The 27,867-nt window shown below is 37.9% G+C and overlaps 1 protein-coding gene and 1 pseudogene across 10 annotated transcripts in view; both read right to left on the bottom strand.

Annotated features, from left to right (window-relative positions):
* Positions 1 to 27,867, bottom strand: part of LOC113685519 (elongation factor G, mitochondrial) — a 119,543-nt gene that overhangs the window by 19,795 nt on the left and 71,881 nt on the right. For 4 of the 9 annotated variants that reach the window (XM_089210274.1, XM_089210279.1, XM_089210278.1 and 1 more), the window contains exons 4-7: positions 2,459 to 2,533; positions 1,892 to 1,949; positions 1,347 to 1,435; positions 544 to 620 (exon numbers count right to left, since the gene is read on the bottom strand). In XM_089210274.1, the coding sequence (XP_089066400.1) occupies positions 544 to 620; positions 1,347 to 1,435; positions 1,892 to 1,949; positions 2,459 to 2,533 (299 nt within the window). Of the gene's footprint in view, positions 1 to 543; positions 621 to 1,346; positions 1,436 to 1,891; positions 1,950 to 2,458; positions 2,534 to 3,579; positions 3,694 to 4,908; positions 4,942 to 5,288; positions 5,425 to 27,867 lie in introns of those variants that run through there. The other 5 variants (XM_089210272.1, XM_089210273.1, XM_089210277.1 and 2 more) reach the window with 5 other exon arrangements.
* Positions 6,928 to 27,744, bottom strand: LOC149043475 (uncharacterized; annotated as a pseudogene). Its single transcript, XR_016187886.1, has 8 exons — positions 27,200 to 27,744; positions 27,059 to 27,127; positions 26,288 to 26,348; positions 25,510 to 25,582; positions 23,607 to 23,672; positions 22,845 to 22,918; positions 15,396 to 16,112; positions 6,928 to 10,066 (listed from the first exon to the last, which is right to left on the bottom strand). The product of XR_016187886.1 is annotated as an uncharacterized LOC149043475 (transcript).

A 27,867-nucleotide genomic window follows, 5' to 3' on the forward strand; every position in this document is an offset into this window, starting at 1 on the left:
TTCAAATTTTGGCCAGATATGATCTTTTCTTGGAGGAAATTTGGGTGTTAACGATATAACTTAGTACTGATAATCTATAATCCAAAACAATTTTTAACAATTGGACCATGCTTGGATTGTAGTCATTTTCCAACACAACTTCAAATTGAAAATAAGTGCTATTAATGTTCAAACTACAATTGCACACAAAACAATTCTAGAAAAACTGATCACTCATCTGTAAAAAAAGCTTAAAGAAGGAAAAGCACTTTTTTCATTCAAAAACTAATTACTATGCTAACATTGTTTACTTACAATCTAACAGCTTGATATTCTAAGTTGAATTTAGAAAACTGTTTAGCCTTACTTGAAAAGCTACAATTGACTTTACTTATTTATGGTGGGTAAACTTAATTTGTGGGGAAAGGCGTTTCTTTTAATTTTTGTAGATAGGAACTTCAAGGACACTTTTTTATAAGCTGGGGCGCTTACTGAAGGCTTTACTTCAAAGATTTACAGAAAACCAAAATTTCCAATTAAAAAATAGATTCCTTAATAAGTTACCTGTCAAGTTTATTGATAAAGGCAATACAGGGTACATTGTAACGCTTCATTTGACGATTTACTGTCAACGTCTGGCTCTGTTTTAGAAAACAAACAGAACCATTAGTAATTTAACAATCATATATGGTTATAGTGTTCAATGACAGACTTCTCCAACATGAGAGTGACCAATTCTTTGGTCTCTGTTGGCATCTACCATCTTTTTAATCATGGCTACTTGATAAAACAAATGTTGTAGCTTTATAAGGATGGTACATGTAGCATCTAGGATCTGCAATATGCCAACACTTGCCTGAAAATCAAGGAATGACACTTTCATGTAACAGTTTTAGCTTACAGTGTAGTAGCACCTAGTGAATGTTACTTAAATTCTCAGATTCTTCCAAGTAGCTATTACAGCATAATTACATTAAAAAATGAAGAACATTGTACTGAAGTTGCCATACTCTCTGTTGTGTTCATTTTTTCATTCAAATGCCAATTCTTATTCACAGACATCTCTCACCAACAACTTACAATATTCTGTGCTACTGATTATCAAAATTTACTGCTTTCTCACTTTCAGCTGGGTCACATCCTGAGAATGGACCACCACTCAAAAACACTATTGCACAGATTTGCATTACCATAGGGCAATGCTAGGACACCCATGCATGATGTGAAAAAGCACAGTCACAAGAGCTCAATATGTAGTAGGGGTTGAGAACCTGGAAAGAAGCAATCACAGCTGTGGGCAATAGAGAAGCCTGGAGACAGACAGGAAGAAGCCTTAAACTCTTAACTCAGGAGACTACGACACTAACCTGCACCCCTCCAACAGCACATAACACCAGGATGGCACCATCAAGAACCCTCAGGGCTCTTTCCACTTCTACTGTAAAATCCACGTGTCCTGATGATTGTGAAAATTTTGTCAGCAGATTTAAAGCTGTGAAAATTCATTAATCTGACTTGAAAAATTGAGGGGGGCAGCTTGATTTGATTGGAGCTGCCCACCATTCATGTATATTTTTTAATTTCCTTGCTTATTTTGTGTTGTTAGTACCCATTATATTTCCTTGTGAATGCAATTTTTTCTTTCCTTTTTTTAACATAGTATGGGAAGGTAATGGAGTATTGTCGTTGTGCCACAATTAAAAAAAACTTGAAAAATCAATGAGAAACTTACCCCTCTCACTCTCATAATTTGGTTTTAAAGCATCACTTAAGTCCAAGCTTCAATACCGCCCCCCCCCCCTCCTCTTCCTGGTAATCCCCCATGCATTTGAACCTTTAAAGATGGACTCATTAAAATTCCCACCTCCATGTTAGGGTGTACATGTAAAAATTTAATGGCTGATTGACTCACCTGGTGTATCAATAATGTTAACATTTGTATCTTTCCAATTGACATATGTTGCTGCAGACTAAAACACAACATACATATCTACAGTTGTATCTTCTTGAAATATATAAAGAATATTATTTCATTATGCAGACAATATTGAAACAACAGAATTTCTGCTGTATCTAAGACATAGCATCTTCACAATGCCCTGTGAACATACTACAAAAGATGTACTAATGTTGCTATGGTAACCATGTATACAATCTTCAAACTGTATGTTCCTGACATTTGAAATTCAACTGTGGTTACATATGTATGAATATTTGAATTCCCAATGATAAAGCAGCAGTGAAAACAACACCTGTACAAAATTCAGGCCTATACATTTTAACCCATGACCTCTGGGATACCAGTGCAATGCTCTATCAACTGAGCTACAAGGCTATAACAAGCCAACTGGGAGTTGGTCATTTTGTTGGTTTTTAATAAATCCATTTAGTGATCAATAAATGACTGTGAATATATGAATTTCAAACATTTGAACTGTAGTTTATTAAATAAATCATAGTACTGTTACTTAATACCAACCTGTATGGTTATTCCTCGCTGTCGTTCCAGATCCATGGAATCCATAGTGGCTCCTACATTGTCCTTACCTCGTACCTGGTTAGAAAAAAAGGATGAATACCAAGCAACCAAATCTAATGCATGGATATATCAACACATCTTTCTTGAGCAAAGACATTCTTCTCAGCATGACAAAGCATTCTTACCAGAAAATGTCTTGATACTTATTTCTACAGTCACTATCCATAACAAGTGGAAGTCATAATCATTTAATGAAAGTGATGACTTCCATCAAGGTTGTCAAATCATCAGTCACTACTGCCCACAACAGTCCTTTCCAGGCCTACTCTAACCCAGACAATCAGACCATGTGATCAAATAATATTATTATTATTACAAGTTGTCAAACCTTTGCTACTTAGAAATACCTGATTGTAGAAGTTGTGGTTTAAACTGAATCTAAATCAACCTGATTTTAACAAAGTCTTTGTTTCAGAGATATTATCAGAACTCTAATCAACCTACGGAAGTTTGATACTGCTTAAAATTTCAGTAAATTTCAATTTCAATTTCAAAAATCTTAACTGGAAACCAAAGGACAAAAATCACTATTTGTATAATCACTCACAACCCATGGGAAATTGACTTTGAACTGTTACAATGTGTATCAAAATCCATTAGCAAAAATTTTTTTTTTGGTCTTGTCAGAACTCCTATCAACCTACAGAAGTTTGATATCACTTAAACTTCACGCAAATTTTGATCCATAACACACATTGAGAAAAAGAACTGCAATAAAAAATTTCAACAGGATACCACAGAGCAAAACTCACTATTAGTATAATCACTCAAAACCCATGGGAAATTGGCTTTGAACTGTTACAACATACATCAAAGTCCATCAGCAAAGATTTTTTTTTTCTGTCTTGTCATGAGCGTGGGACTAAAAACAATTTAGAGTCCTCATGAGGAATAGAATCTCAGACCTTCAGATTCACCACTTTGATGATCTACTAATGAGTAACAGAGACTTTGCTGTGAGCTCAATTGTTACAAGGTCCACATGTGAGATGCATCCTGCAAAGTAGGATTGGTAATGTTGAAAGCATTTCTAAAGGCAAATCAAAGTCCATTGTTCTCACCTCATGCATTTGACTGATTCTTCCAGTATAAAACAAAAGTCTCTCTGTGAGTGTGGTTTTTCCAGAGTCAATATGGGCAGATATACCAATATTTCTGATTTTTGACACATCCTTCTGTCAAAAAAAGGAGACAATGTTACATGTATGCCCAATGTACACAGCCATGCCCAATTCACAAATTGAAAGTGGTTTAGCATGATCTGTACTCTTATCGACAATGATATTCATTATCACACAGGTCAAAATTTGCTACATACTCATGCAGCCCAGCCAGGTGAATCAGCAAAAACTTTTGAGCAATGTGATGATGAACATCATTGTATAGAGACCATGCTAAACCCCTATCAATTCCTTTTTTACCACAATAATGATGTCAAACAAAATGATTCTTTCAGTGATAAAGGCATTGCATGACCAGTTGATGCAAGCAGCGTTGCTCATGCTCTTATCAACAACAGCAAATTGGCCGATCAAATTGCAACATTACTGCTGATTGTAGAAAAGAAATGTTTCAAAAGTACACAAGGCATCTAGTAATAAAAAATTCCCCAATTTCAAGGGCCTGTATTCATGAATAAACACTAAGGAAAAAAATTTAAGTTTTCGCTAATTAATGTTAGTAGTAGCTGGAAATAGGGTAAAGTAACAGGAGAATATCATTCATTGGGAATAAAAGATAAGGCTGTGTTTCAATGCTAGATAGTCAAATATTTTCACAGAATTTCTACTGAAAGATTATTCTTTAGAGTATCAAATATTCATTTAGAAATATTAATTAAGTAATTCTAAAAATTATTTTGGCTTTTTACTACAGAGCACAAATTATCAGAGCAGATGCATACTATAAAACTGCAAGGTTTTCAACAACTCTAAAACATTTCTCACCTAGTGATTTCATAGGATCTAAGTAAATGCTTAGAAAATTTGTCCTCTAAAACACCACAATAATTTTTGGAGTAGCTTGGCATTCCTAAACAATCAGTAGGTTTGCAAGAGAAATTTTGGGGAAATCAACATTACTTTACTTTAGTAATAAGAAATTGGTGTTTGATCAAGATACCAGATAAGTTTGAGTATTCTCATTAACTGTTTGCTGGAGAATGGATGGATATTATTAGGAGAAGTGACATGTTAATCACTTCTGGGAGTCAGAGGGTTAATGAACAGCCTGTGAAAGTTACCACTGACTGTTGAACTCAAAGGAACATTTTCACCGACAGTTTTGAAAGACTGTTCCTAGTAATACAATAAATAAAATATATACATTTTTAACCCCGGTGAAAATGTAGTCAAAAACTGTCAATCTCCGTGAGAAAGTTAAGCACTCACCGTTGCTTCAGAGGCAAAAAATCGAGCCTTCACCTACGAAAAAAAAGCATTCGTTCGTAAGATTCAGGATTAATTACTAACCAAAGGAAACAAATACGAGCAACTTGTACTCCCTAATATCATATTGAACTCAATCTGGATTCATTATTTCCCATATTGATCAAAATACGAAAATAATCAGTTTAAAATCATATTACTGTTTTGATTTTTGATTCTCTCGTTCTATAACTTCTATAACTTTCTGATACGATAGTCCTAACTGTTTGAGAAAGATGTACGATTATGTAAGCTTTTCACTTCTTCGTGATTGAGGATTCTCGTTTCGTAAAAATTAACAAAAACTTAAATTACAGTCTAAACATCAAGGTTGCAAATCTTACATTACGAGAAAGAAGACGAAGTCCAGATCGCTGGATCAACAGTGTCGCTAAACCCATTTTTCGAGCTAAAACATCATAGTCCGTATATCTCAGGGAATCTTTCGAAGTAATTTCTACCAGGCGCACGTGAAAGGGATTTGCGCATGACCAGATAATGACTACTGCTGTTAACCAGTTTCGTGGAAAAAAGAGGAAACCAAACACATACCACGTGCCATATCAAAATGTACATTTTAAAATTTTTACTGGAAACTTCAATTTTATATTTATTAGCGTTCCCAAGAGTAACCCTCCGTTCATTGGCTTTATGATACGACATTTAAGATACGACTTTTAAGATGAAACTTTACACGCCGCCATTTTTAAAAACAGCTGAGTAACCAGGCCTAATACACGCAGAGTGCACGGTTCAATTTGGTTATTGTAAAAACAGAAAATTATAATTTGAATCAAGAATAGTTTTACTTGTGACTCCGACTCCTACGTGTAAATACAGATCACCAAAAGATCGATCAAAGTGACACTATGATGAACTCGTGGATAAACTGTACAGAATATGATAATATATGGTTCCGGATTTAACTAAAAGTCAATGACCCTGAAATTTAAAGAAATAGAATTGAACAGTTATTCCCACAAGAATCTCAACAAATTCATCAGCCATATTCAATTTAACAAATCGATTCTGGTCTGTACTCTTATCTACAACGATATTCGTCATCACAATGGTCAAAATGTTGTGGACTTACTCGGCTGCGCCTCGTGAGTTCGCAACAAAGTTTGGGCAAGGTGCTAACAAGATCTAACAAATGTCGTTGTTGATTAAAGTACAGACCACGCCAAACCACTGTCGACTTATTTGTTACCATAATATTGACGTTGAATAAAACGATTCTTTCAGTGCGTGACCAGAGTTCGTGACTGTGCTTTTATCGACAACGGCATTCCTGCAAGTTGTGGTAAAATTTATCATATGACCCGTCCGGCCCAGCGCGCGTAATCGTAAGGCTGAAAAACCACAGAGAAAGCAGACATGAAAAAGCCGTCCAGCCCTTGTGTACTTGTACGACTTTATTGCAAAAAAGGGACGAAACATTGTTCGCTGTTGTTGCAAAAAAATGAGTGGCAACAGTAGACAAAAATGAATGACAAAAAAGTCACGTCTTCCGGTAAATTGTGAGTTTCTTGCTTAACCTGTGTTAAACGGTAACCCCGATTGAGGTCTCTTGATGTAATACGTCTGGAACTTAACCTTACAAAACGTGTCAAGGGGGCCGAAAGCTAACAGTGGAAGGACATTCATCTAATCGAGTCAATTCTTGTGTAGAAAATCCTTAAAGCCCACATTTATTTTTGCAATGATTAGTACAGTGTAATGGCGGACTGTTAAAACGAAAATTTGTTACTTACTGAAAATAAGAAAAGAAAACTGTCTTATTTCTGCAGTTCTCAGAAGGGTGTAATATCACCAAAAATTAGATCAGAATCGGGTGAACGGGAAGACATATTCCTCTTTTTTCTTACCTCGAGAAACTTGAACTAAACGTTCCTGTCCTAAAGATTCCTCCCCCGACCCCAAGTCTTACTTGTCACAACTCTTGAGTGGTCTATACCCACAAACTAAGTACAGTAAACAATGTCGCTGGTAAAAAAAACCTTTATTACAAAATATTTGCGGTTCTATTTACATCGAGCGTAGCTTGTTACTCCAATTATTAAAAATTATTTGCCTACCTGGTATCTTTGACCCAAAATTAAGATTTCACTAGGAACTACTGATTTTGTTTAAATATTAAAATCTACTAAAATTCATGAAACTATTTAAGTCAATGAAACTAATGATAAGACAACTTGAAATCTGGTCGGTATCTCTGAGCGTTAGCGTTAAGAATAGCAAACGTCTCTCGAAAAACTAACGCAGGAAGTTCTAGTGTGGTTAGCTTACAGCTCGGATGCTGTAAAGCTTTAGACAGACTGGTAACACCGCTTTTAGTGATCCCACTATAACCCAGGTTTAGTGTGGTTAGCTGACAGCCTGGATGCTGTAAAGCTTCACCTAGACTGGCAACACCTATATCATTGATCCCACTAGACCCCAGATTTAGTGAGGTTTGCATACAGCTTGGATGCTGTAAAGCTTCACATAGACTGGCAACAGCGGTATCAGTGATTTCATCGTCCTTCAGATTTAGTGTAGTAAGCTTACAATGTTGCATACCTAGAGTGGTTAGCTTGCAGCTTGAATGCTCTAAAGCTTCACATAGACTGGAAAGACATGTATCACCGATCTCTCTACACGAAATACGTAGTGTGGTTAGCTTAGAGTTTGGATGCTTTAAAGCTTCACATAGACTGGCAACACCGATATCAGTGATGTCATTACCCTCAAGATATAGTGTGGTTAGCTTGCAGCTTGGATGCTGTAAAGCTTCACCTAGACTGGCAACACCTATATCATTGATCCCACTAGATCCCAGATTTAGTGTGGTTAGCTTACAGCTTGGATGCTGTAAAGCTTCACATAGACTGACAACACCGGTGTCAATGATCCCACTATAACCCAGGTTTAGTGTGGTTAGCTGACAGCCTGGATGCTGTAAAGCTTTTACCTAGACTGGCAACACCTATATCATTGATCCCACTAGACCCCAGATTTAGTGTGGTTAGCATACAGCTTGGATGCTGTAAAGCTTCACATAGACTGGCAACACCGGTATCAGTGATTTCATCGTCCTTCAGATTTAGTGTAGTAAGCTTACAGCTTGGATGCTGTAAAGCTTCACCTAGACTGGCAACACCGGTATCATTAATCCCACTAGACTCCAGATTTAGTGTGGTTAGCTTACAGCTTGGATGCTGTAAAGCTTCACATAGCCTGGCAACACCGCTATCAGTGATCTTAATATCATTCAGAATTAGTGTGGTTAACATCCTTACTAATAATCGATTAATAAAATCAACATATTCATCACTCCAGTTAATTTTCACTAATCTAAGTAGAGACACAAGACAGTGTTCATTCTTCAGTGAATTACAGACTCGTTGTATTCCAGACAGTGTTAGACGTGGTCCGACAAGTCCTAAACTCTTAACTGTGAAAAACGTATCAGTATATTTGTGTTGTGCCTCTCCAGCTTCCTCTTTATTTAGTTCACTGATAATGTCCAACAAAAATGATGCTTCAACGCAGCGTACATCTGAGAAACACTCGAAAACCGTGACGCCGTGTGATTGAAAAAACGCTTGGGGATTCTTCCTCATGAACTGTTTAACAAATTCTTTGTCTCGATACTCTTTAAGACACCTTAATCTAAGATGAGAAGTCATGGGTAAATCTATTAATTTTTCCATCAGTTCCTCGTTTTTCTCATTTGATAACACGCCGGCCATGAATTGGAAAACCATTTTAGAGCATTTCGCCGGGTCTGGAACACGATTCCCCTTTACAAACCAACGAGCGGCCAAGAATTCTTGGACGGTCAGATGTGTGAAGCTGAAGTGCTTCGTGGTTGTAATCAGTGCAATCCTGAAAGGCTGACCACAGTAAAGAAGACCGCTACCTTTCAGTTTGTTGACCTCTTCTAGCTCAAACTCGCCTTCCATCTCGCTTTCATCAAAAGTTGGCTTTCCTTCAACCAGCAGTTTAGCCGCTAGTTCTGATAATTTCTCTAATGTGTTCTTGATGACAGGAGGGGGCTCGAATTTCTCAGGAATTTCTTCCCGTCTGTATTTTGACTCGGCGCAGTGTTTAAGTTCAAAAATATCAAGAAGTTTGTTGTAAATGTCGGTTGTTGAGGCAGGAAGGCTATCAGGATTTTCTGATTCGGTTAGGGTAAACTCCATCTCGAAGCACAACAGGTAACAGAGCATAGGAACATGAGCAAAACTGACAAGGTCCTCATTGTTCATGACATGTTTAAGTACAGCGTTCTTCATATTTTCGTCGTTCTTGAAGTATTTCTCAATGTACTCTTTCACTTGTTCTGTCGAAAATCCCGCAATTTCCACGTACCGTTTAAAACGGATTCCTCCCATCTTGTCCGATTCATCTGGTCGCGAGGTAATCATGACGATAGCCCCTCTCAAGATTTTCCCTTTAATGAGTTTTGAACATAATGCGGCCACCGGCATTTTACGTCTAGCGTTATTGGGATGCTGTTCTTCTAAGTTTCCAGCGATGTAGTCTTGCTGTGAATACTCATCATAGCCGTCGAGGATGATCATAACTTCCTTGGGATGCTTTAAAATGTACTCAAATGTAGAGTCATCAATGCCACATTTGTCATCCAGAGCCGAACAACAATTTAAGACTTCTCTTAAAGTCACACAGGTATTTTCAAGCAAATTCAATTGACGGAAAGTAAACAAATACACAAACTTTAAATTGGGGATTTCATTGTTTTCTCGTGCTTGAAATAATTCGTTGTTGGCCCAATCGCGAGTCACCTTCTGGCAAAACAGGGATTTCCCAATCCCTGCTTTTCCAACGACAAGAATAGAATTAGTGCTCTCCTGATCATCAATCGCACCAAGAAATATTTCACTGCAGTGATTGACCTGAGTACCGCTGACTTTCCCGTAGCACTCAAGCACTGCTCTCCTCGAATAACATGTCTCGTCATCCCCGATGAGGTCTATTCTTCCATCTTGCATGAGAAGATTAGTGAATATTTCGTCTGTTTTCACGTTAGAGATCGTGCGAGAGGCAATCAGTTTGGGTTGGAACTCCGTACGGTACATAATTGAAGACTTTAAAGCTGAAGTGTAGGCACTTACGGCTGAAATATAAAAAAGGAACATTATAAATAATATGAAGACGAGGATAGCAGTTTAAGTACTTTCACTCTTGCTCCACAGGGTTTAACTGTTTGGAGGGCAGGTCAATTAACAAACAAGCCCTTAAGACAAAAATCTTAGGCTTTACTGGTCTTACTCTTAGTGGTGAAAAAAGTATAACAAAGTAAAAGCACATTAGTACCACCCATAGTTCTAAACCGTCAAGTAGAAGCTTAGTCTTGAATATAAATATCTAGTCTCGTGTCTGACAGAGAAACAATTCCAGTATTGGACATCACAGGCCCAACTCACGGACCCTATAATGGTTAAAAATCGGTGGAAGGAAGGCCCCCCCCTCTAAGAGGTCCTGGTCCCACCCCTATCAGATCCTCTTGTCTCACACCTAAATTCTTGAAACAACAGGATCACGTATTACTATCCAAAAATAACTAATGGTAAAACTTAGGCTAGTCTTGTCAGATACCTAAAAGTAGATTATCCTGCCATCAGCAAGATCTCTGAATTTAAATATCTAATCTTGACAATATTTATTCACTGATCCACATCTCAGTCTAAATATCTTGTGATTACAAATATATCAAAAGTATCTATGAAAATGTTCAAAATATATAAAAAAAATAAGGGGAAAAAGACAATTAAGATAATTCACGTGAATGAAAATTATTATAAACAGAACAGCCATGATAACAAAAAGATCCCTCTGCAACTTGCGTCTTACTGCACGCAGGTGGATTTGATAACTCTGCCGCGTAGCGCGCCAGTGCCCTATTTAGTATTATTAAAAGTAAAATAATTCATAAAATAGTAAGGGCGGTGTCATTTGATACACTTTTTACATAACTAGATTCAAAGAGTGTTCATCACGTCTGCACGCAAATGTTGGCCGGTTAAGCGTGTTCATAGAAGCAGTATTCCTACCTCAAAGATTAAGCATACATGTTTATTAAATAAACCCTCTCGGGCGGGTAATATGTCAGCTAACAATGTCGACGGCTGAGAGATTGTCCGAAAAATTAATAATTGGCCTAAAAGCGAAGCTTCTAGGCTAAATGTAAAATTATAAGGACAATATCTCAGCCAAGAGCATCATCAGTCAAAGTACAAGCAAGCCAGAAAATGCTTTATTTATTTTCGAACCCTTCCGTTAATTTTTAGATAGAGAGGAAACCGCCCGCAAAAAAAGCCAGTGTTGATCTGATGGTGGATGTGTATCTGCGACCGGCTTTTTAATATCACTGGAGTCAACAAAACGAGTTCGTTTTTCTTTCGCGCAAAAAAATAGAGATAAAAAGATAAAACTTTGGAGCAGAGTCTTTTCTGCTGACTTTGTTTCTTTTCGACGGATGTATTTGGAGAACAAATATCGACGTAAGCGGAGGTTAATGCGTGTTTAATCATGAAGGAATCGTTTCATAACTCCCATCAAGTCCTACACCAACTGCTTTATTCTGACAAACATCCTTCCTTTTTAGTTTAACACTCAAACGAGGCTATAACTAAACAATGCCTATTGTTACATCCTTTTCCTTATAAAAAAAAATTAAAACAAAGACAAACAAGGTAAACAAAGTTCAAAGTTTGTGGAACGTAGAAAGCTTCGACGCTGGTTACATCCCAGTAACATAATCCCTTAAATAAGCTGGCTTCTTAACAACTCTGCCTGATCGCGTTGTTGGGCCTTGCACAGGTAACCCACTAGGCTGAACAAGTGGCTCCGGTTGCCGAGATGCCATCGCATGCCCATTGGTCGCATCCACTCGACCACTGGGTACGGTTGTCCGCTTACACGGCGCGGAGAGCTCATGACCAGTCTGTGCTTGTTCAGGTAAGGATGTCGACTGTTAATCCGACTGCTCAACGCCTCCTTCAGCCACCAAAGCAGGTCTTGAACTCCGGCAGGCCTCCTTTGTAGCCACCTCGAAGGACCGAGTTCCAACACACCTTTCAACATTTGCTTTCACAGCTTCTTTACTCGGATTTTCAGGCGGCACGAGTTGCACTGTATCTCCACCTCTAAGTGCTCCCAGATCCTTAGCCCCCCTATTGGAAGCAAGGACTTGTCGTTCTTTCTTGGCGAGAAGCTTCTGATAGATCTTGGGCTGGAAAGCTAGACTGAGAAGCTTAGGAATGATGGGTAGTTGTGCTCTTGTGCGCCTTGACATCAACCGCTGCACCGGACTGGTGCCCAATCCCTGACTAGGCGTGTTTCTGTATTCGAGGAGAGCGAGGTATGGATCTGTTCTGACTTTTCTTGACTTACTCATAACATTTTTAGCGGAGCTAACAGCTGCTTCTACCTTTCCGTTGCTTTGCGAATAAGCTGGCGAACTTGTTACATGCACAAAGTTCCACTGGCGGCTAAATTCCTTGAGAGAGAAGTGGAGGGGAGTGCTATCAGAATAGCTTGACACGGGTTGCGCGACGGATCATTAAGAACGCTCGACGGATAATATAAGTAACCCACAGCCATGAAAGATGGTAAAATCTCCAATCAGAATGGCTTGACACGGGTTGCGCGACGGATCATTAAGAACACTTGACGGATAATTTAAGTCACCCGCAGCCATGATGAGTAGTTACGAGTTAAAAATCAGTTCTATTTAACTGTAATTAACCCCTTCACTTAGAAGAGTGCTGGGTCAAAATTGAGAAGAAATCTTTGAATTTCAATGTGCAGTATCAACTAAAACAAACAGTAAAACATGAAAGTGCTGCTTGACAGCTTACATTTGAAAGTTCTCACACAGGAATTTTATTCAAAGAAGTTACAACCACACAAAATGAAGTCAAAGCTTGACTTTGGGAGCGAAAGGGTTAAATACCATTTGTATCATCATCCAAAATTAAATGATTCATTTAAAGGTTTTTTTTTTTGACGGATAGTATTTATTGCAATAAATATAATTCAAGTTATTGTATTCTATAGAAAAGAATCAACAGATTTTATTCACAATTTGTGTCAAATCAAATTTAATAATTGATTTGATGTTTGTCAAATCATCGATCAATGTTCACCAAATTGCTTAAGGCTCGAAAAAAGGGAAAGGAAAAATTAACTTCGGGATACATGTAGATCGAGTTTGTTTAAGACTTGCTGGCGCATGCAATTAGCCAAACATCATTAGAGCAATGATCGAACTTATATAGTTCAACACTGTAATTAAAGACTTAAAACTATAGACGGACGGATTTAAAAGTCTGTTTTGACAGATTTTAATATTATTTACAGACGCTTTCATAATATGATAATGAACGGTACTCTATCGAAGCGTTTTCGGTTTTTAGATGAATTTTCGCTCAAAAAAATCGTATACACGCGTCTAACTACTCTGCGTCCGAGCGTATGAAATTCGTCTGCGCAGTTAACGTAAACGCGAGCGGTACTGTAAGGTTTAGCCTCATACAGTACATGTGGCATAATATTTCATTTATATTTATATTTATATTTCATGTAATAAAATACCGGGGGTTAGCCAAGGAGAACTGAACTTATTATGCTCTTTGCCTTTAATGATATTTACGGGAAAGCAGTCTTCAAAAAGTCTGGTAAATTCATTTACAACGTCATTATAAGATTCATTGGGGTCTTCCTCATTAAGAAGCGTAGACCAGTCCGTTCGGGAAAGGTCATTAAGTTTATTTAAGTTTCTTTCGTTAAATGAACGCCTAAAAACTCTTTCCCTCCGATCGGAGGCAAATGTTCATCATGAAAATATGGAAAAATCGGAAAGTGATCTGATAGATCATCAGAGGATATTATTCACCTTTTTGCGCACACTTAGAATTTTGTCGCACGAATGACTGCTCGTACCTAATGGTTTCCTACTTTCGCGGGACTTTCAAAAATTAAAAAAAATTGGCGATTTTCAAAAATTCGCATACTTTTAACGTTGTTGATGTATTTTTAACCTCTCTCTGCGTACTTTTTTGGGCCAAATCGCAAAATTTTTTATCGGACAGTTTGCCTATAATACTCGTTATAAACAAATCGGACTTCCGCTGCGCGGTTGTCCGATTTTGTTATCACTCATATGATTACAGACCAAATTGGACTCCACTCAGTCCTATTACCAATACTTACTATGCTCACAAAGAATCAACTCTAAAGATCAAGTGAATATGTGAAAGCTATGTATATCATGCAATTATTCTGCTCTTGAAGGTCCGTTTAATGTCGATATCGATTTCAATAATTGAGCCGCTGTTTTTTCACCATTCTCATATTTCTCCCAAAATCTAAACACCTTACTCTGTAATTACCATTAACCCTTCTTTGGATTCTGGCCAGCTTGTGGTTAGATACTAATCGTAATTGTATTCCAAAAAGGTTTAGAAAGAGGGACCAAACGTAAACACCTTCAAAAGTGAGCTACCGAAGCGGGAATCCAGAATGACGCTGGTTGTCACACAATAATCTCGTTCGCGTCTAAGGCTCTTTTGGTCATTGGCGATGTTGCGTTATTCGCCTTGACATTCTTACAAATTTTGTTGGAAATAAAAAGAATTGTTTTTTACCAAGATCTTGGCTATAAAGCCAAGTTTTTCTTTTAAATCTGACCGACTGACATGATGAGTCTTTACAATGTTGTTGTCACACAACAACTCTTCGCGTCTGAAGCTTTCTTAGTTATTGTTTACCTTGCTTTATTCGTCATGAGGTCCTTATAAACTTTGTTGGAAGAAAAATAATTTTTTTTTACTAAAGATATTTTGCTTTTCTATAAGTTTGACTTCTAATAAGTTATAGTGGATCGAAGACCAACTCGCCGACGTTTCTACTCGATTTTATACGTCGGCGAATTGGCGTTGGCGAGTTCAATCGTCGGCGACTTGACCGTAATTCCCAGTTTGAGCTGTTCTGACACAACTCACTGGTTGATTCGTTCCCGCCCCAAAATTAAGTGACCACCAAAACCCGTCACCCACGAGTGAGTAAAAAGGTGTCAATTATGGTATACGGAAAGTTAGTGGAGAGTCGAACCAGTGTTAAAGATACAAGTAAATTTTTGGGGTGCATAATTGTGAGCCTCTTAGCAATAAAAGATCAGACCCCACATTTCTGATTTCAGTAATGAATTTGATCATGTGAACCAAACAGTACCGATGAGACTCTCTTTAGAATTATGAAGTGTAATCTACTAACAAACAGCACTCCTTCCCCCTCCCCCATACAAATTTTTGTGGGTTGTCTTCTACATGTTCATGCCAAACTTCTTTTTATTGAAATAATTATTTCGCTGACTAACAATTCTGCACCAGTGTTTTGGCTTTGGTAATTGCTAGCAGTTCTACTTTACAGTATTTACTTACTTTGCGGTGAGTCATCAGTCCTAAAGCCTTCAAGGTCTCCAATCAAATACTGCAGACATGTTTCCCTTTTACACCACAAGTGCAGGACTTCAAATATGCTACACACCATAAATAAGACATTGCCAACTATAAAAGCTTTATTTATCTTTGATTTCTCCTCGTGATGAAGATCATGACATGTCAATGTTATTTTTGTTTGTTTGAGTGGACTTGGCGTGGTTTGACTGTTGGTCTGATTAACATCACATTCGAAAAAGTCTGGCAAAACAATTTTCTCGTAACTGTAGACCAGCCTTGACATAAAAACCAGGAACAACATTCGAAAGCCTACTTGGATGAAGTAGCCGCAAAGAAATGTATTTGTGTTTTCGTTCCTGTATCCTGGTCTTTTTCGAAGGGTCACATTGCCATAAATTGCAAAGATGATGTAGACTCCACACACAATTAAGAGTGTTATGCCAACAACATCCCGAGGTATTAACCCATGAGGCTTGGTTATTGCAGAAATGTAGTTGTTGTAGCAAAGTTGCCTGATAAAATCACTGGGTTTGGGATCGCAGTTGAAGTTAAGTCTATCACTGTCATGATAGATTTGTAGAAGGCCAAGAATGGAAGTCAGCCATACAACAAACGAAATACAGAGAACTCCTCCAGGAACAGTTTGTAACTTGATAACCAATTTATAGCTGCCAATCATGTTTCATAAATGATCAGTACCTAACAAGAAGCATAAGAAAAATAATTATTAATGCACCAAGTGACTTGACGACTTGCATTAGTTAAACCTGACTGCCAGGTCTCCTCAACCTACTTTAGAAGATTATTTTGGGAGACTTTTAAAATTTATCTGAACTACCTTAGTATTCAAAGACAATTATCAGTGCTTTGGAGAGAATTGTCATTCAAAGTAGGTGTAATTAACTTAAGTTTGAACTTTTGCGTCAATTTTGTGCTGATATATCCTTGGAAGCTTAAGTCTTAGTTAAATCATTAACATTCAAACCACTTAAGAAATAAGAAATAGTATGGAAACTAATGTGGAGACAATTTTGCGGAGGCAGCAAAAAAATTAGTGTACATCAAGCTAAGGGTATACCTCTATGCATTTGCAGTTTTGGCAAAGGAACACCTGATTATCAGAATCCAAAATTGTCAACGCATCAGATGGCGGTTTTTCAAAGAAAGTCCTGCAACATATTATTTCACCATGTGCGGTGCCAATGAAACTAATTGTGGAAAGATCACAGGACTCAATATTTTGGTGAGCCAATTTTATTCTGCCATTTACATAACTCTGTACCAAACCTTAAGGGCATTTTTTAAATTCTAGTACATTTCATTTTATCTTTTTACTTTTATTTTATTTATTATCTTTTTTGCAACGGCCCACCTAGCTGCTCTGCCAACTATTGCTCGTTATCATGCACCAAATATATTTGTTCACACTTTATTGGTCTCAAAACATTATGTGATTGAATATGCTCAGCTGACAACCAGGGGAAAACAGAAACAAATGCCTCCATTTGGCATGAAAATATGCAGATATTCGTCCGCAAACATTATTTGTTCTGCAATGAGAAGAGGTTTCTGAGAGCAAAGCTTGAGAGAAACTGTCAGCTTCGAGGAACTGATAATGTCCAAGGACAAATATAGGCGACGAATGGCGGCTATTGTGTTTGTTATCTTTCACATATTTTTAAGTGAGAGAAAAATGGACAAATGATTAAATATTTGCTGCGCATAGGATGTTTACTTTTCAGTGTTGTCTGGTATGACTTCTTGAGCAAACAAACATGTCCCTTTTTCTTAACAATAGCTAATCACTCCCTCACCCGATGTTAAATTTCAAACGAAAACATGTCTTATAATATGCAAAAGGTTCAACAATTAGGGAATATCATTTGGGGTATCCTAGGATATGCACCAGCTTTAGCTTGAGCATATGCGATCCAATGATGCTTTGACACGAGTCGCATACCAGCGAAATTATTTGACAAATTATAAGCGGCATTATATACTCCACGTAATATTTGCTGATTTTAAATCAATCCATTTTGATCAAAGTCTTCATTTTTAAACTTTAATTCACATGAGACTGCTAGCTTTTAGCTGTAGTAACAGAAGAAGGGCCATAAAATTTTTTTGTTCATAAAGTCATGAACGAGAAAAGTAAACATCGATCTCACAGATGCAGTTAAAAGTAAACTGTCTGAACACATTTTGCCCTCTGTGCCCCAAGTAAAAACAGGAGGCCAAATCCCACCAATCCCAAGTGGGATTCCACCAGTCCAATCTGGGATTCTGCATGAGATTTTGGAACTTCCCATATGGTACCCCACCAAAATTTTCGGGTGGGATCCTGTAAATCCCACCTACAATTCTGGGTGGGATACTACCCTAATTTTTAGGTGGGATGCTGTCTGTGCCAGCTAAATTCCAGGCATCCCGCCTCATCCCCATAAAATCCTGGGTTGGATCCGACCTCACCCGAAAAAACAATCCAATGCGAGATCCTAACTCACCCCCCATACAATCCCAGGTGTTATTTTTTTTTTCAGAGGGCAAGGAACTTTCGTTTATTTGATATCTGAATTCTCTCAAACAATTTTTTTCGTTGTCGCCGGCGAAGTTTAAAGTCCTACTACAAATACACACCGTACGTTACACCGCGAAAACTGAATGGATTCAACGAGAAAAAACCGCATTGACTTCCCCTTGGTTCTAGTTAAAGTGTCTCATTTGACTTAAGTTATTTAGTGGAAAAAGACCAGATTTACACGCGTCATTGCAGCAAATGAACGAGCAAACTCCCACAACTGCAAAACTTACATTTGGAGTACTTACAATTACTCTCCTTGCAATTTACAAAGATATTCATCGTACGCTAATCATCGATGGAAATGAATAATACTTTCCTTTAGATCATCAGGTGGTTTGAAGGAAAACTTGTCTTGACAGTCATTGAACTTGAGTTTGTTTACCAAACCCGTACCCTTGTTTTTGCTTTCAAAAGTGTACAAGCGCTTATTTTTCTTACGCGCTCTCTTATTGAAAGGTGTCAGATTGCGACAGATACTTGTAAAAATAATGTTTTAAAGTTTGTTTGGAAGCCTTTTAAATCACCTTTGTCGCTACGCAAATAAAAATATTTCGGTGAGGTCTCTCTCTTTAATTTGCATTATCTCTGTTTTAACTACCATTTACTCGCTCAGAAATTGTTCAGTTTAAGAAGGATCTTGCTGTAATTACAGCCCTATATCATTCGGATTATTTTGGCAGGAATTTCGTGCAGTGTAGGAAAAAAGTAAAAATGTTGTTTACAAGGCTAGGTCGATTCGAATTGGGAAAAACTGTGCACTCTGTCTTGAGTACTGTCCTCGGCCTACAGCCTCGAGCGGTAGTCGAGACCTCGGGCAAAGTTTTTCCCAATACGGAACTCCCGGCTGGCGAATAAAATATACGTATCCTGCCCTTTCTACCTTGGATCTTGTCTACTCTCTACAAGTGGGATAATAGATCCCAGCCAGGAATACTAAGCATCCTATAGAAAATCCTAAGTGACACACCACATGGACAGTTCTGAGAGTTTGCGAGACCTGTATGCAGCATACTGAGCATAGAATACACGTTGAAAATTTCGAAATGAATGGTTACTTTTGAAACTAATGTGAAACATGCATTGGAGAACAGTTCGAAGTTGGTGTACTTATTAGCTAAGATGTGCTTTTGGCTCATATGATCGCACTTCGAATTGTGGTCTAAAATATTCCAATTTCCTTTTAAAGTTCAACAACTTGTACTCATCAAAAGATTCCAAGTTTGAATCCAATTTGTCACACCATAATTTGCTCCAAGTCTCAACCATAACACTTAGAGCCAATTACTTTTTTTTAAAGAAAACTTAAACAAATGGTTATTTTTGAAAATACGGTAATTGCTAAGACCGCCCAGGAGTACAGTTATAACCAAGGTTAAAATTTGGTATATTCATTGGCCAAAATGCACTGTTCGCTTCTATGATCGTTGCATTCCAAACTGTGGTTTACAAGTTACTAATTTTAATTACACTTTTAACAGCAAAAAGCTTTTAGAGAGAAACTTGTTGTAAGTCCCAGATGGGATCCCACTGGAATGCCTGGTACCCCAGGTGGGATGGCCTTGAGACCCAGGTGTGACAGATGGGATGCCGCTACTTCCATCTGAATTGCTGGCTGCAAGGCAGGATCCCAGTCAGGATTATCTGTAACTCCCAGGCGGAAAAGATGGGATCTCACCTGCATTGGCAAGATCCCGCTATCTCAACCTGGGATCCCAGATGGGATTTTTGGGATCCCGCCTAAATCCTGGCTGCTTATTTACCTAGCTACAATATAATTGAGAACCCAATGCAATCATCTGTACGTGATCATGATGCATTTAGTAACGATAAAACATGAAAAGAAATTTAGATTTGTCATGCAAAATTTGTGTTGTTAATAATTACAAACATGTTTAATGTAAATGCCATGTGTCGAGACACCAAGATTGGAATCATGATCCTTGTCGTATACCAGGGATAAAGCTTAAATTATCTGTCGCAGAAAAGCAGAAAACTAAAGGTGTTTGTGTGGAAAAGATTCAGTTAGCATCAAAACTTTATCATTTTATCATTTGTGGGCTTGAAAGCTGAGTTAAATTATGAATAGGAGAAAAATTAGTTGTGTTACGGTTTGTGCAAAAAGTGAGAGAAAAGTCAGCTTCTACTCAACCCAAATTGCATCAAATACCTGAAACTTTGAGAAAGACGTGTTTTTGTCTTTTCACGAGCGTGGGACAAAGAAAAAAATTCTGAGTCCACATGAGGAATCGAACCTTAGACCTTCGGAATCCGCGCACTGATGCTCTACCACTGAGCCACAGAGACTCCACGGTGAGCGAGGTCAATTACGAAGTTCATCCTTTAACTTACTTTGGAAGATATTTTGGAAGATATATCACTTTGGAAGATATACCAGTTGACAAAAACAAGTAAATCTCATGAAGTATCAAATGTTATCTGCATGGAGTGGTCTCATCAGTGTGCATAAGAATGTTAACCACAGGCTGAGGGAATTGTGCTATGTTCAAACTTTGTAATGACAGAAACAAATCGCGGGCCTCCGATATATTATGCCCACTCAACCTTATGATAAATGCACCATGTAGTCAAGGTTATTTAACAAATATTTTGGGCATACACCGGGAGACGTGTACAAACAAGATAAAGAAAACATGGAGTAGAGCTTACACCTAAGGACATATATGTGTAAGAAAAAGAAAAGCAGGAGGGAGGCTTACACTGAGAGACTTATACATAGTAACAAGAAAATGGCTGGAGGGGGCCTACAGGGAAGGGCATATACAAACAAGAAAAAGAAAAGTTGGCATACACCCAACGTCAAATACAAATAAGAAAAAAACAGTGGGAGGAAGGCTTTATCCGGGGGGCGTATAGGAACAAGAGAAAGAAAAGATGGAGGGAGGCTTAAAACAGAGGACATATTCGAACAAGAAAAGGAAAAGCTGGAGGGGGGCTTACATTAGGGGATGTATACAACATGAAAAAGAAAAGCCGTAAAGGGGGCTTACATTTGGGGAAGGTATACGAACAAGAAATAGAATGACTTGAGTGGTCTTACACCGAGGAGGTTAAACAAACAAGGAAAAGAAAACCTAGACGGGGCTTACACCCAAGGACATATATAAACAAGAAAAAAAAAAAAGCGGATGGGGGGGGGTGCACACTGGGGAACGTATAGAAACAAGATAAAGAAAAGCTGGAGGGGGCTCACACCCAGGGATATGTAGAAACAAGAAAAGAAAAACCGGTGGGGCTTACACCGGGGGACATATACAAAGATAAAAAAGGGGCGGGGCTTACACAGGAGAACGTATAGAAACAAGAAAAAGAAAAGCTGGAGGGGGTTTACACCCAGGGACTGATAAAAACACAAAAAAGAAAACTGGATGGGGCTTACTTCAAGGACGTACACAAACAAGGAAAACAAAAGCAGCGGGGGGACTACACCAAGGGATGTATAGAAATAAGAAAAAGAAAGGATGGAGGGGCTTACACCCCAAGGCGTTGACAAACAGGATAAAGAAAAGTGGGAGGGGGGCCTATTACTTGTTCAATAATGGAAATGCTTATTCTTGTTGTTACATACATATATATCAGTAGACTAAGTTACTCAACATTAGATAAAGAAAAGTGGTAATACTGAATGCTACACAAATACGTGGTATAAACAACAACTTGCAATTAAGACTTAGAAGCTTGTATTCTATCAGCAAATAACACTACAGAAACAAAAAGACTTTCACTTTACTGCTGTTGGGAGAAATTAGAAGCCAGTCACTCTTAGGGGTTTAAGGGTCACTAAACAAATGAAAATCATCCATCTGGCTTTAGAATGCATATTGATTATATGGTTACATTTTTATGTGTTAAAAGATTAGACTCCAGTGTTAATATTATGTGATGTATCAACAAGTACATGTTGCATTTTTGGTTATTGAAGTAAATGTTGAGTTCAGTATGATGAATACAAATGCATGCATATGCAGCAAGCAATTATACTGTAGGTAAATTATACTGCTATCAAATGTATTTCTTTTTTCAGATTAGTTTGAATGCCGTACAGCTGGACAGATATTATATGTAATTACTGCAGCCAGCAAGGAGATTTGTAGAATGCGAGAGACAGTTAACCTTATTCAAGGGGTTTACATAAAAATTGTAGGCGTTTGATACCAGACAGTTAGATCACGAGTTGATCAGTTAGAATGCGGCCTATAAAAAAGACGAAACTGAAATCGGGAATTTCCCTTGTTGACATTTATAAATACGCCACTAAGGTTACGTCAAACACGAGAACACGTAAAAAAAATTATTTGCCGAAGAAACTATTGTCACGCGTGACAGATAACTGTATGAACATTAGCTCCTGTTTGGTGCGAAAATATGCAGGGATATTTTCCCGTAGACATTACCAGACATTTTCCGCTTGTATCCTAATATTTATTGCATCTTTAAATTGTGCAAGGAAATCACGTTCATCTTTTAAAATGCAGGAAAGAAGACATATTAATTTCTACAATAACATCAGCGAGAAATACAACTCAGCGAGAAACATTCCAAAGTCTTTCCCTTTCAGACTATTTTCGATTACTGCCTTCATCAATTCTCGAATACAAATTTGACTCTAGCATGTTTGTGTTATATGTCAGACAAAAGAAAAACTACTTTCGAACTTCAGATTTTACCCACAGTAAAATTTAGCATACATATACCAGTAAGCTTGTCGAGTTTAAAGAACTGCATGGGAAGCCGTGACAAGGATTATTGAAGGTTTGCGTTTCTTTACGTGCGATTCGTAAATGTCCCCACATAATTATTTTACGATGGTTTGTTAGAAGCGTTTTTCTTACCTTTAGCTTTGTGATTTTACTCCTGATGTAGACACAATCTGTCACTCAACGCTTGAAATCGATTCGACCAACAGCTGTTGGAAAAAAACTGATATGAATTCAACTCAATCAAATAAAACCGCTCGGTTTCGATTCTCGACCAAACACCTCAAGTCGAAGGTTGTTCTTCAAATTGTCTGTTTCGTACCCGTGTTACTGGACCCAAAACTAATTTTCTACATGTGAACAAGTGAGTTACTCTTTACGAATTTTAAAAACGCTGTATTTAGTTCGTGTCCGTCGATCCAGTGTTGCTTTGCAATATTGGAATGCTTCGAGAATATGGGCGTCGTCTATCAGATCACGCGATCATAGACAATCATAAGTCTTTCACCTTATAGCAAAGAATCAAAAGCACTCATTCAGATAAAACAATAAAATGTCTACGGCAAAATGCAACTGTTACGACAAAGTTCCCAAATACTGCAATCCCTAGGCCTTTCAATGCCAAGATCTCATTGGTAATATTCCTCACTATCTGTTTTAAGCGATAAATGTGAAGCAATGTAGAGCACGCATGGGTCTGTCGATTCTCCAAGAGAGTCAGGCGAGCATTGGTCAGCCCCAAAACAGGGAGATAGAACGAAAGAATTGAAAGAAATAACGGCAGTGCTTATTGAGTGACTCAATTTGTTCTTTATGTGATGTATACTGATTTTACGCAATCAACTGCATATGTGCGTGAATGTTCCCTTGTTTATAAACTCAGTGGGTTAAACTTACTTTCGCAATGATCTTTTCTTCGTTACTCAGTGTTTACTGTTGTATCTTCGAACAAGGAGTGGATTTCTAAATAGAAAAAGATAACAAGTTAACATGTATAGAGAACCTCATGATCAAACTGTCAATCGCCATCTTGTTGTTGGTTGAGGTTGAGCCGTTCGTCTGTTCACGCCAACGTAATCTCAGTGAAACATTCCTCGCTCTAATTGTTCCATACTTTGATCTATACTTGAGTGCAATGTTTGAGTTCTGTAGAATAAGTACGCATTTGAAGATCAGAAAGGAACAAAAAAACCTATTTCAAGACCATCGACAAAAGACGCCGATGGAAACATTTCAATTTAAAGGTGCAAGGTATACCACTCGCAAGTGATGAAGCTTGTGACAAACACGATGCCTAATTCGTGTCATATTTTACTTACACTTTAAGCTGAAGCGTCCTTAACCTACTCTTTCCTTGCAATGGTTTCATTATAAGAACTTAAGCACGGAAATTGCTCTGTAAAATCATGCAGCAAACATCGAATTAACTGAGAACTGACATCGACTTCATTTTGCGATTAACAAATGCTACGTTTAGTTATGTGATGGAAAATTCTCACCGAAAAATCTCTTTGTTATCTTTGATTGCGTTACGGAATTACATTCCTCGAGTAATTTGCGCAAATGATGCCAGCAATCAATCGCGTGCAATCTATTCGAGGGAGATTTGTAGAGTGCTAGAGACAATTAACCCCATCGGAGGGGTTTCCTTAAAAAAATTGTTAGCGTTTAATAACAGACAATGAGATCACGAGTTAATCAGGCAGAATGCAGCCTATGAAAAGACGAAAACTGATTTCGGAATATTCCTCTGTTGTCAGATACAGCTCCGTCACTAAGGTTACATCAAATACGAGGAGACTTGAAGAACACTTATTCCTTGAAGAAACTATAGTCACGCGTGACAGATAACTGTATGAACACTAGCCCCCGTTTGGTGAGAAAATATCAACGAGTTCAACGGATATATGTCCGCAGACATCATCTGTTCCAAAATGCGACGTTTTCCGATAAAATCGTCCATCTGGCTTTTGAATGCATATTGATTATGTGGTAATTTTTAAGTCTTAGAGGATTGGACTCCAGGGTAAATATTATGGCATAGTTTAATATGTACATGTTGGTTATTGAAGTAAATGTTGATTTTAGTATGATAAATGGCTTCATGTACAAATACATAAACATACTGCAAGAATTTATACTGTAGGTAGATATGCTGCTCTCAAATGTATTTCTTTTTTCTGATTAGTTTGAATGCTTTAAAGCCTGAACAAATATTATGTGCAATAATTGCAGCCTGCATGAAGAACAAGCTATAAACTGAAGTAAACTGACTTTCTTGGCCCTCCTCCCCCCCCCCCCTCCCCTATACTTAATTCCCAGTCCAGACTCCATATTTCCAAATTCCTTGTCTCGCATTTCCAATTAAAAATCCGACTGACCGAAAGCTAGAATATCATGACAGACGCTTGTATCCTAATACTTATTACATCTTTAAATCGTGCAAGGAAATCACGTTCATTTTAACAATGCAGCAAAGAAGACAAATCGCTCAGGAATATTTTCCAAGTCTTTCCATTTCAGACCATTTCACCCTCGATATCCACTTTCATCAATTCTCGAAAACAAATTTGACTCAAGCATGTTTGCGTTATATGTCAGACAGAAAAAGACCACTTTCGAAATTCAGATTTTACCCACAGTAAAATTTGGCTCACGCATACCAATAAGCTTGCAGAGTTTAAAGAACTGCATGGGAAGCTGTGACAAGGATTATTGACGCTGTACGTTTCTTTATGTGCGATTCTAAATGTCCCCACATGATTATTTTGCGATGATTTGTTTAAAGCATTCTTCTTACCTTTAGCTTTGAGCTTCTCTCCTGATATAGACACAGTCTGTCACACAACGCTTGAAATCGATTTGACTAACAGCTGTTGGAAAAAACTGATATGAATACAATTCAATCAAATAAAACCACTCGGTTTCAATTCTTAATCAAACACCTCAAGTTGAAGGTTGTTCTTCAAATCGTCTGTCTCGTACCCGTGCATCTGGCCCCAAAAATAATTTTCTACACGTCAACAAGTCAAATGCTCTTAACAAATTTTAAAGACGCTGCATTTAGTTAGCGTCTGTCGATCTAGCGTTGCTTTGTATTGATGCAATGCTTCAAGGATTGGGGCGTCGTTTCTCAGATCAAGTGATCATCTACACAGACAATCATACTTCAATCACATTAGACTAAAGAATCAAAAGCACTCATCCGCATGACTGAGTGCAACACAACAATGAAATGGCTGTTCTAAAATGCAAATTTTACGACAAAGTTCCAAATACTGCAATCCCTCAGTCTTTCACTGCCAAGATCTCATCGGTAATATTCTTTACTGTCTGTTTAAGGCGATAAATGTGAGTCAATGTAGAGTTCGTTTGGGTCTGTCGATTCTCGGAAAGAGTTAGGCGTGCATTGTTCAGCCCCAAAATAGGGAGATAGAACGAAAGAGTGAAAGTAATTACTTCAATGCTTGTTGAGGGACTCAATTTGTTCTTTTAAGTGACGTACTAATTTTATGTGATCAACTACATGTAGGCGTAAATGTTTCCTTATTTATAGACTCAGGGGATTATAAACTTACCTTCGCAATGACCTTCGTTACTCAGTGTTCACTGTGGTATCTTCTTGGAAGGAATGGATTTCTATATAAAAAAATGACAAGTTAACATGTACAGGGAGCCTCAAACTGTCAACCGCCATCTTGTTGTTGGTTTAGTTGGGGCCGTTAGTCTGTTCACGCGAACTAAATCTCAGTGGAATGTTCCTCGTTCTACTTGCTCCATATTTTTAACCTATTCTTGAGTGCAATGTTTGAATTATGTAGGATGTAGACGCGTTTGAAGATCAAAAAGTAACAACAAAACATGTTTCAGGACTCTTAACAAAGGACGCGGATAATAACGTTTCATTATAAGGGTGCAAGGTCTCCCACTTATAAGTGATGGAGCCTATAACAAACACGATACCTAATATGTGTCATATTTTACTTACGCTTTAAGCTGAAGCGTCTTTAAGCCATCCTTCCCTATCCTACCCTAACCAATGGTTTCAGTGAAAGGCCTTAAGCACCGAAATTACTCTATGCAGTAAACATCGAATTAACTGAGAAGTGACGTGGACTTTGACCCTAGCATGTTTGCATTATACATCGAGCAAAAAAAACTACTTTCGAAATTCTGATTTTAACCTACAGTAATATTGAGCTTACACATACGAATAAGCTTGCTGAAAATAAAGAACTGCATTGGAAGCTGTGACAAGTATTATTGACGGTGTGCGTTTCTTTATGTGCGATTCGTAAATGTCCCTACATAATTATTTTACGGTGGTTTATTAAAAGAGTTCTTCTTACCGCTTTAAGCCTCTCTTCTAATATAGACACGATGTGCCACTCAACGCTTGAAGTCGTTTTGACAAACAGCTTTTGGAAAAAACTGATATGAGTTCAATTCACTCAAATGAAACCCCTCGCTTTCGATTCTCCATCAAATACCTCAAGTTTAAAGTTGTTCTTCAAATCGTCTGTCTCGTACCCGTGCCTCTAGCCCCAAATCTCATTTTCTACATGTCAACAAGTCAATTGCTCTTAACGAATTTTAAAGACACCGCATTTAGTTCGCATCCGTCGATCCAGTGTTGTTTTGTAATGGTGCGATGCTTCGAGAATTGGGGCGTCGTCTGTCAGATACAGCGACCATATATTCAGACAATCTTACATCAATCACATTATACTAAAGAATCAAAAGCACTCATCTGGATGACTGAGTGCAACACAACAATGAAATGGCTGTTGTGAAATGGAAATGTTACGACGAAGTTCCAAAATACTGCAATCCTTACTGACAATATTCCTTACTGTCTGTTTTAAGCAATAAATGTGAGTCAATGTGGAGTTCGTTTGGTTCTGTCGATTCTTGGAAAGAGTTAGGCGTGCATTGTTCAGCCCCAAAACAGGGAGATAGAACGAAAGAATGAAAGTAATTACTTCAATGCTTGTTGAGGGACTCAATTTCTCCTTTTATGTGACGTACTAACTTAATGTGATCAACTGCATGTAGGCGTAAATGATTCCTTATTTATAGACTCGGGATTATAAGCTTACCTTCGCAATGACCTTCGTTACTCAATGTTTACTGTTGTATTTTCACAGAAGGAATGGAT

Source organism: Pocillopora damicornis, chromosome 6 (assembly GCF_964200805.1).
Source record: "Pocillopora damicornis chromosome 6, jaPocDami1.2, whole genome shotgun sequence".
Lineage (NCBI taxonomy): Eukaryota > Metazoa > Cnidaria > Anthozoa > Scleractinia > Pocilloporidae > Pocillopora > Pocillopora damicornis.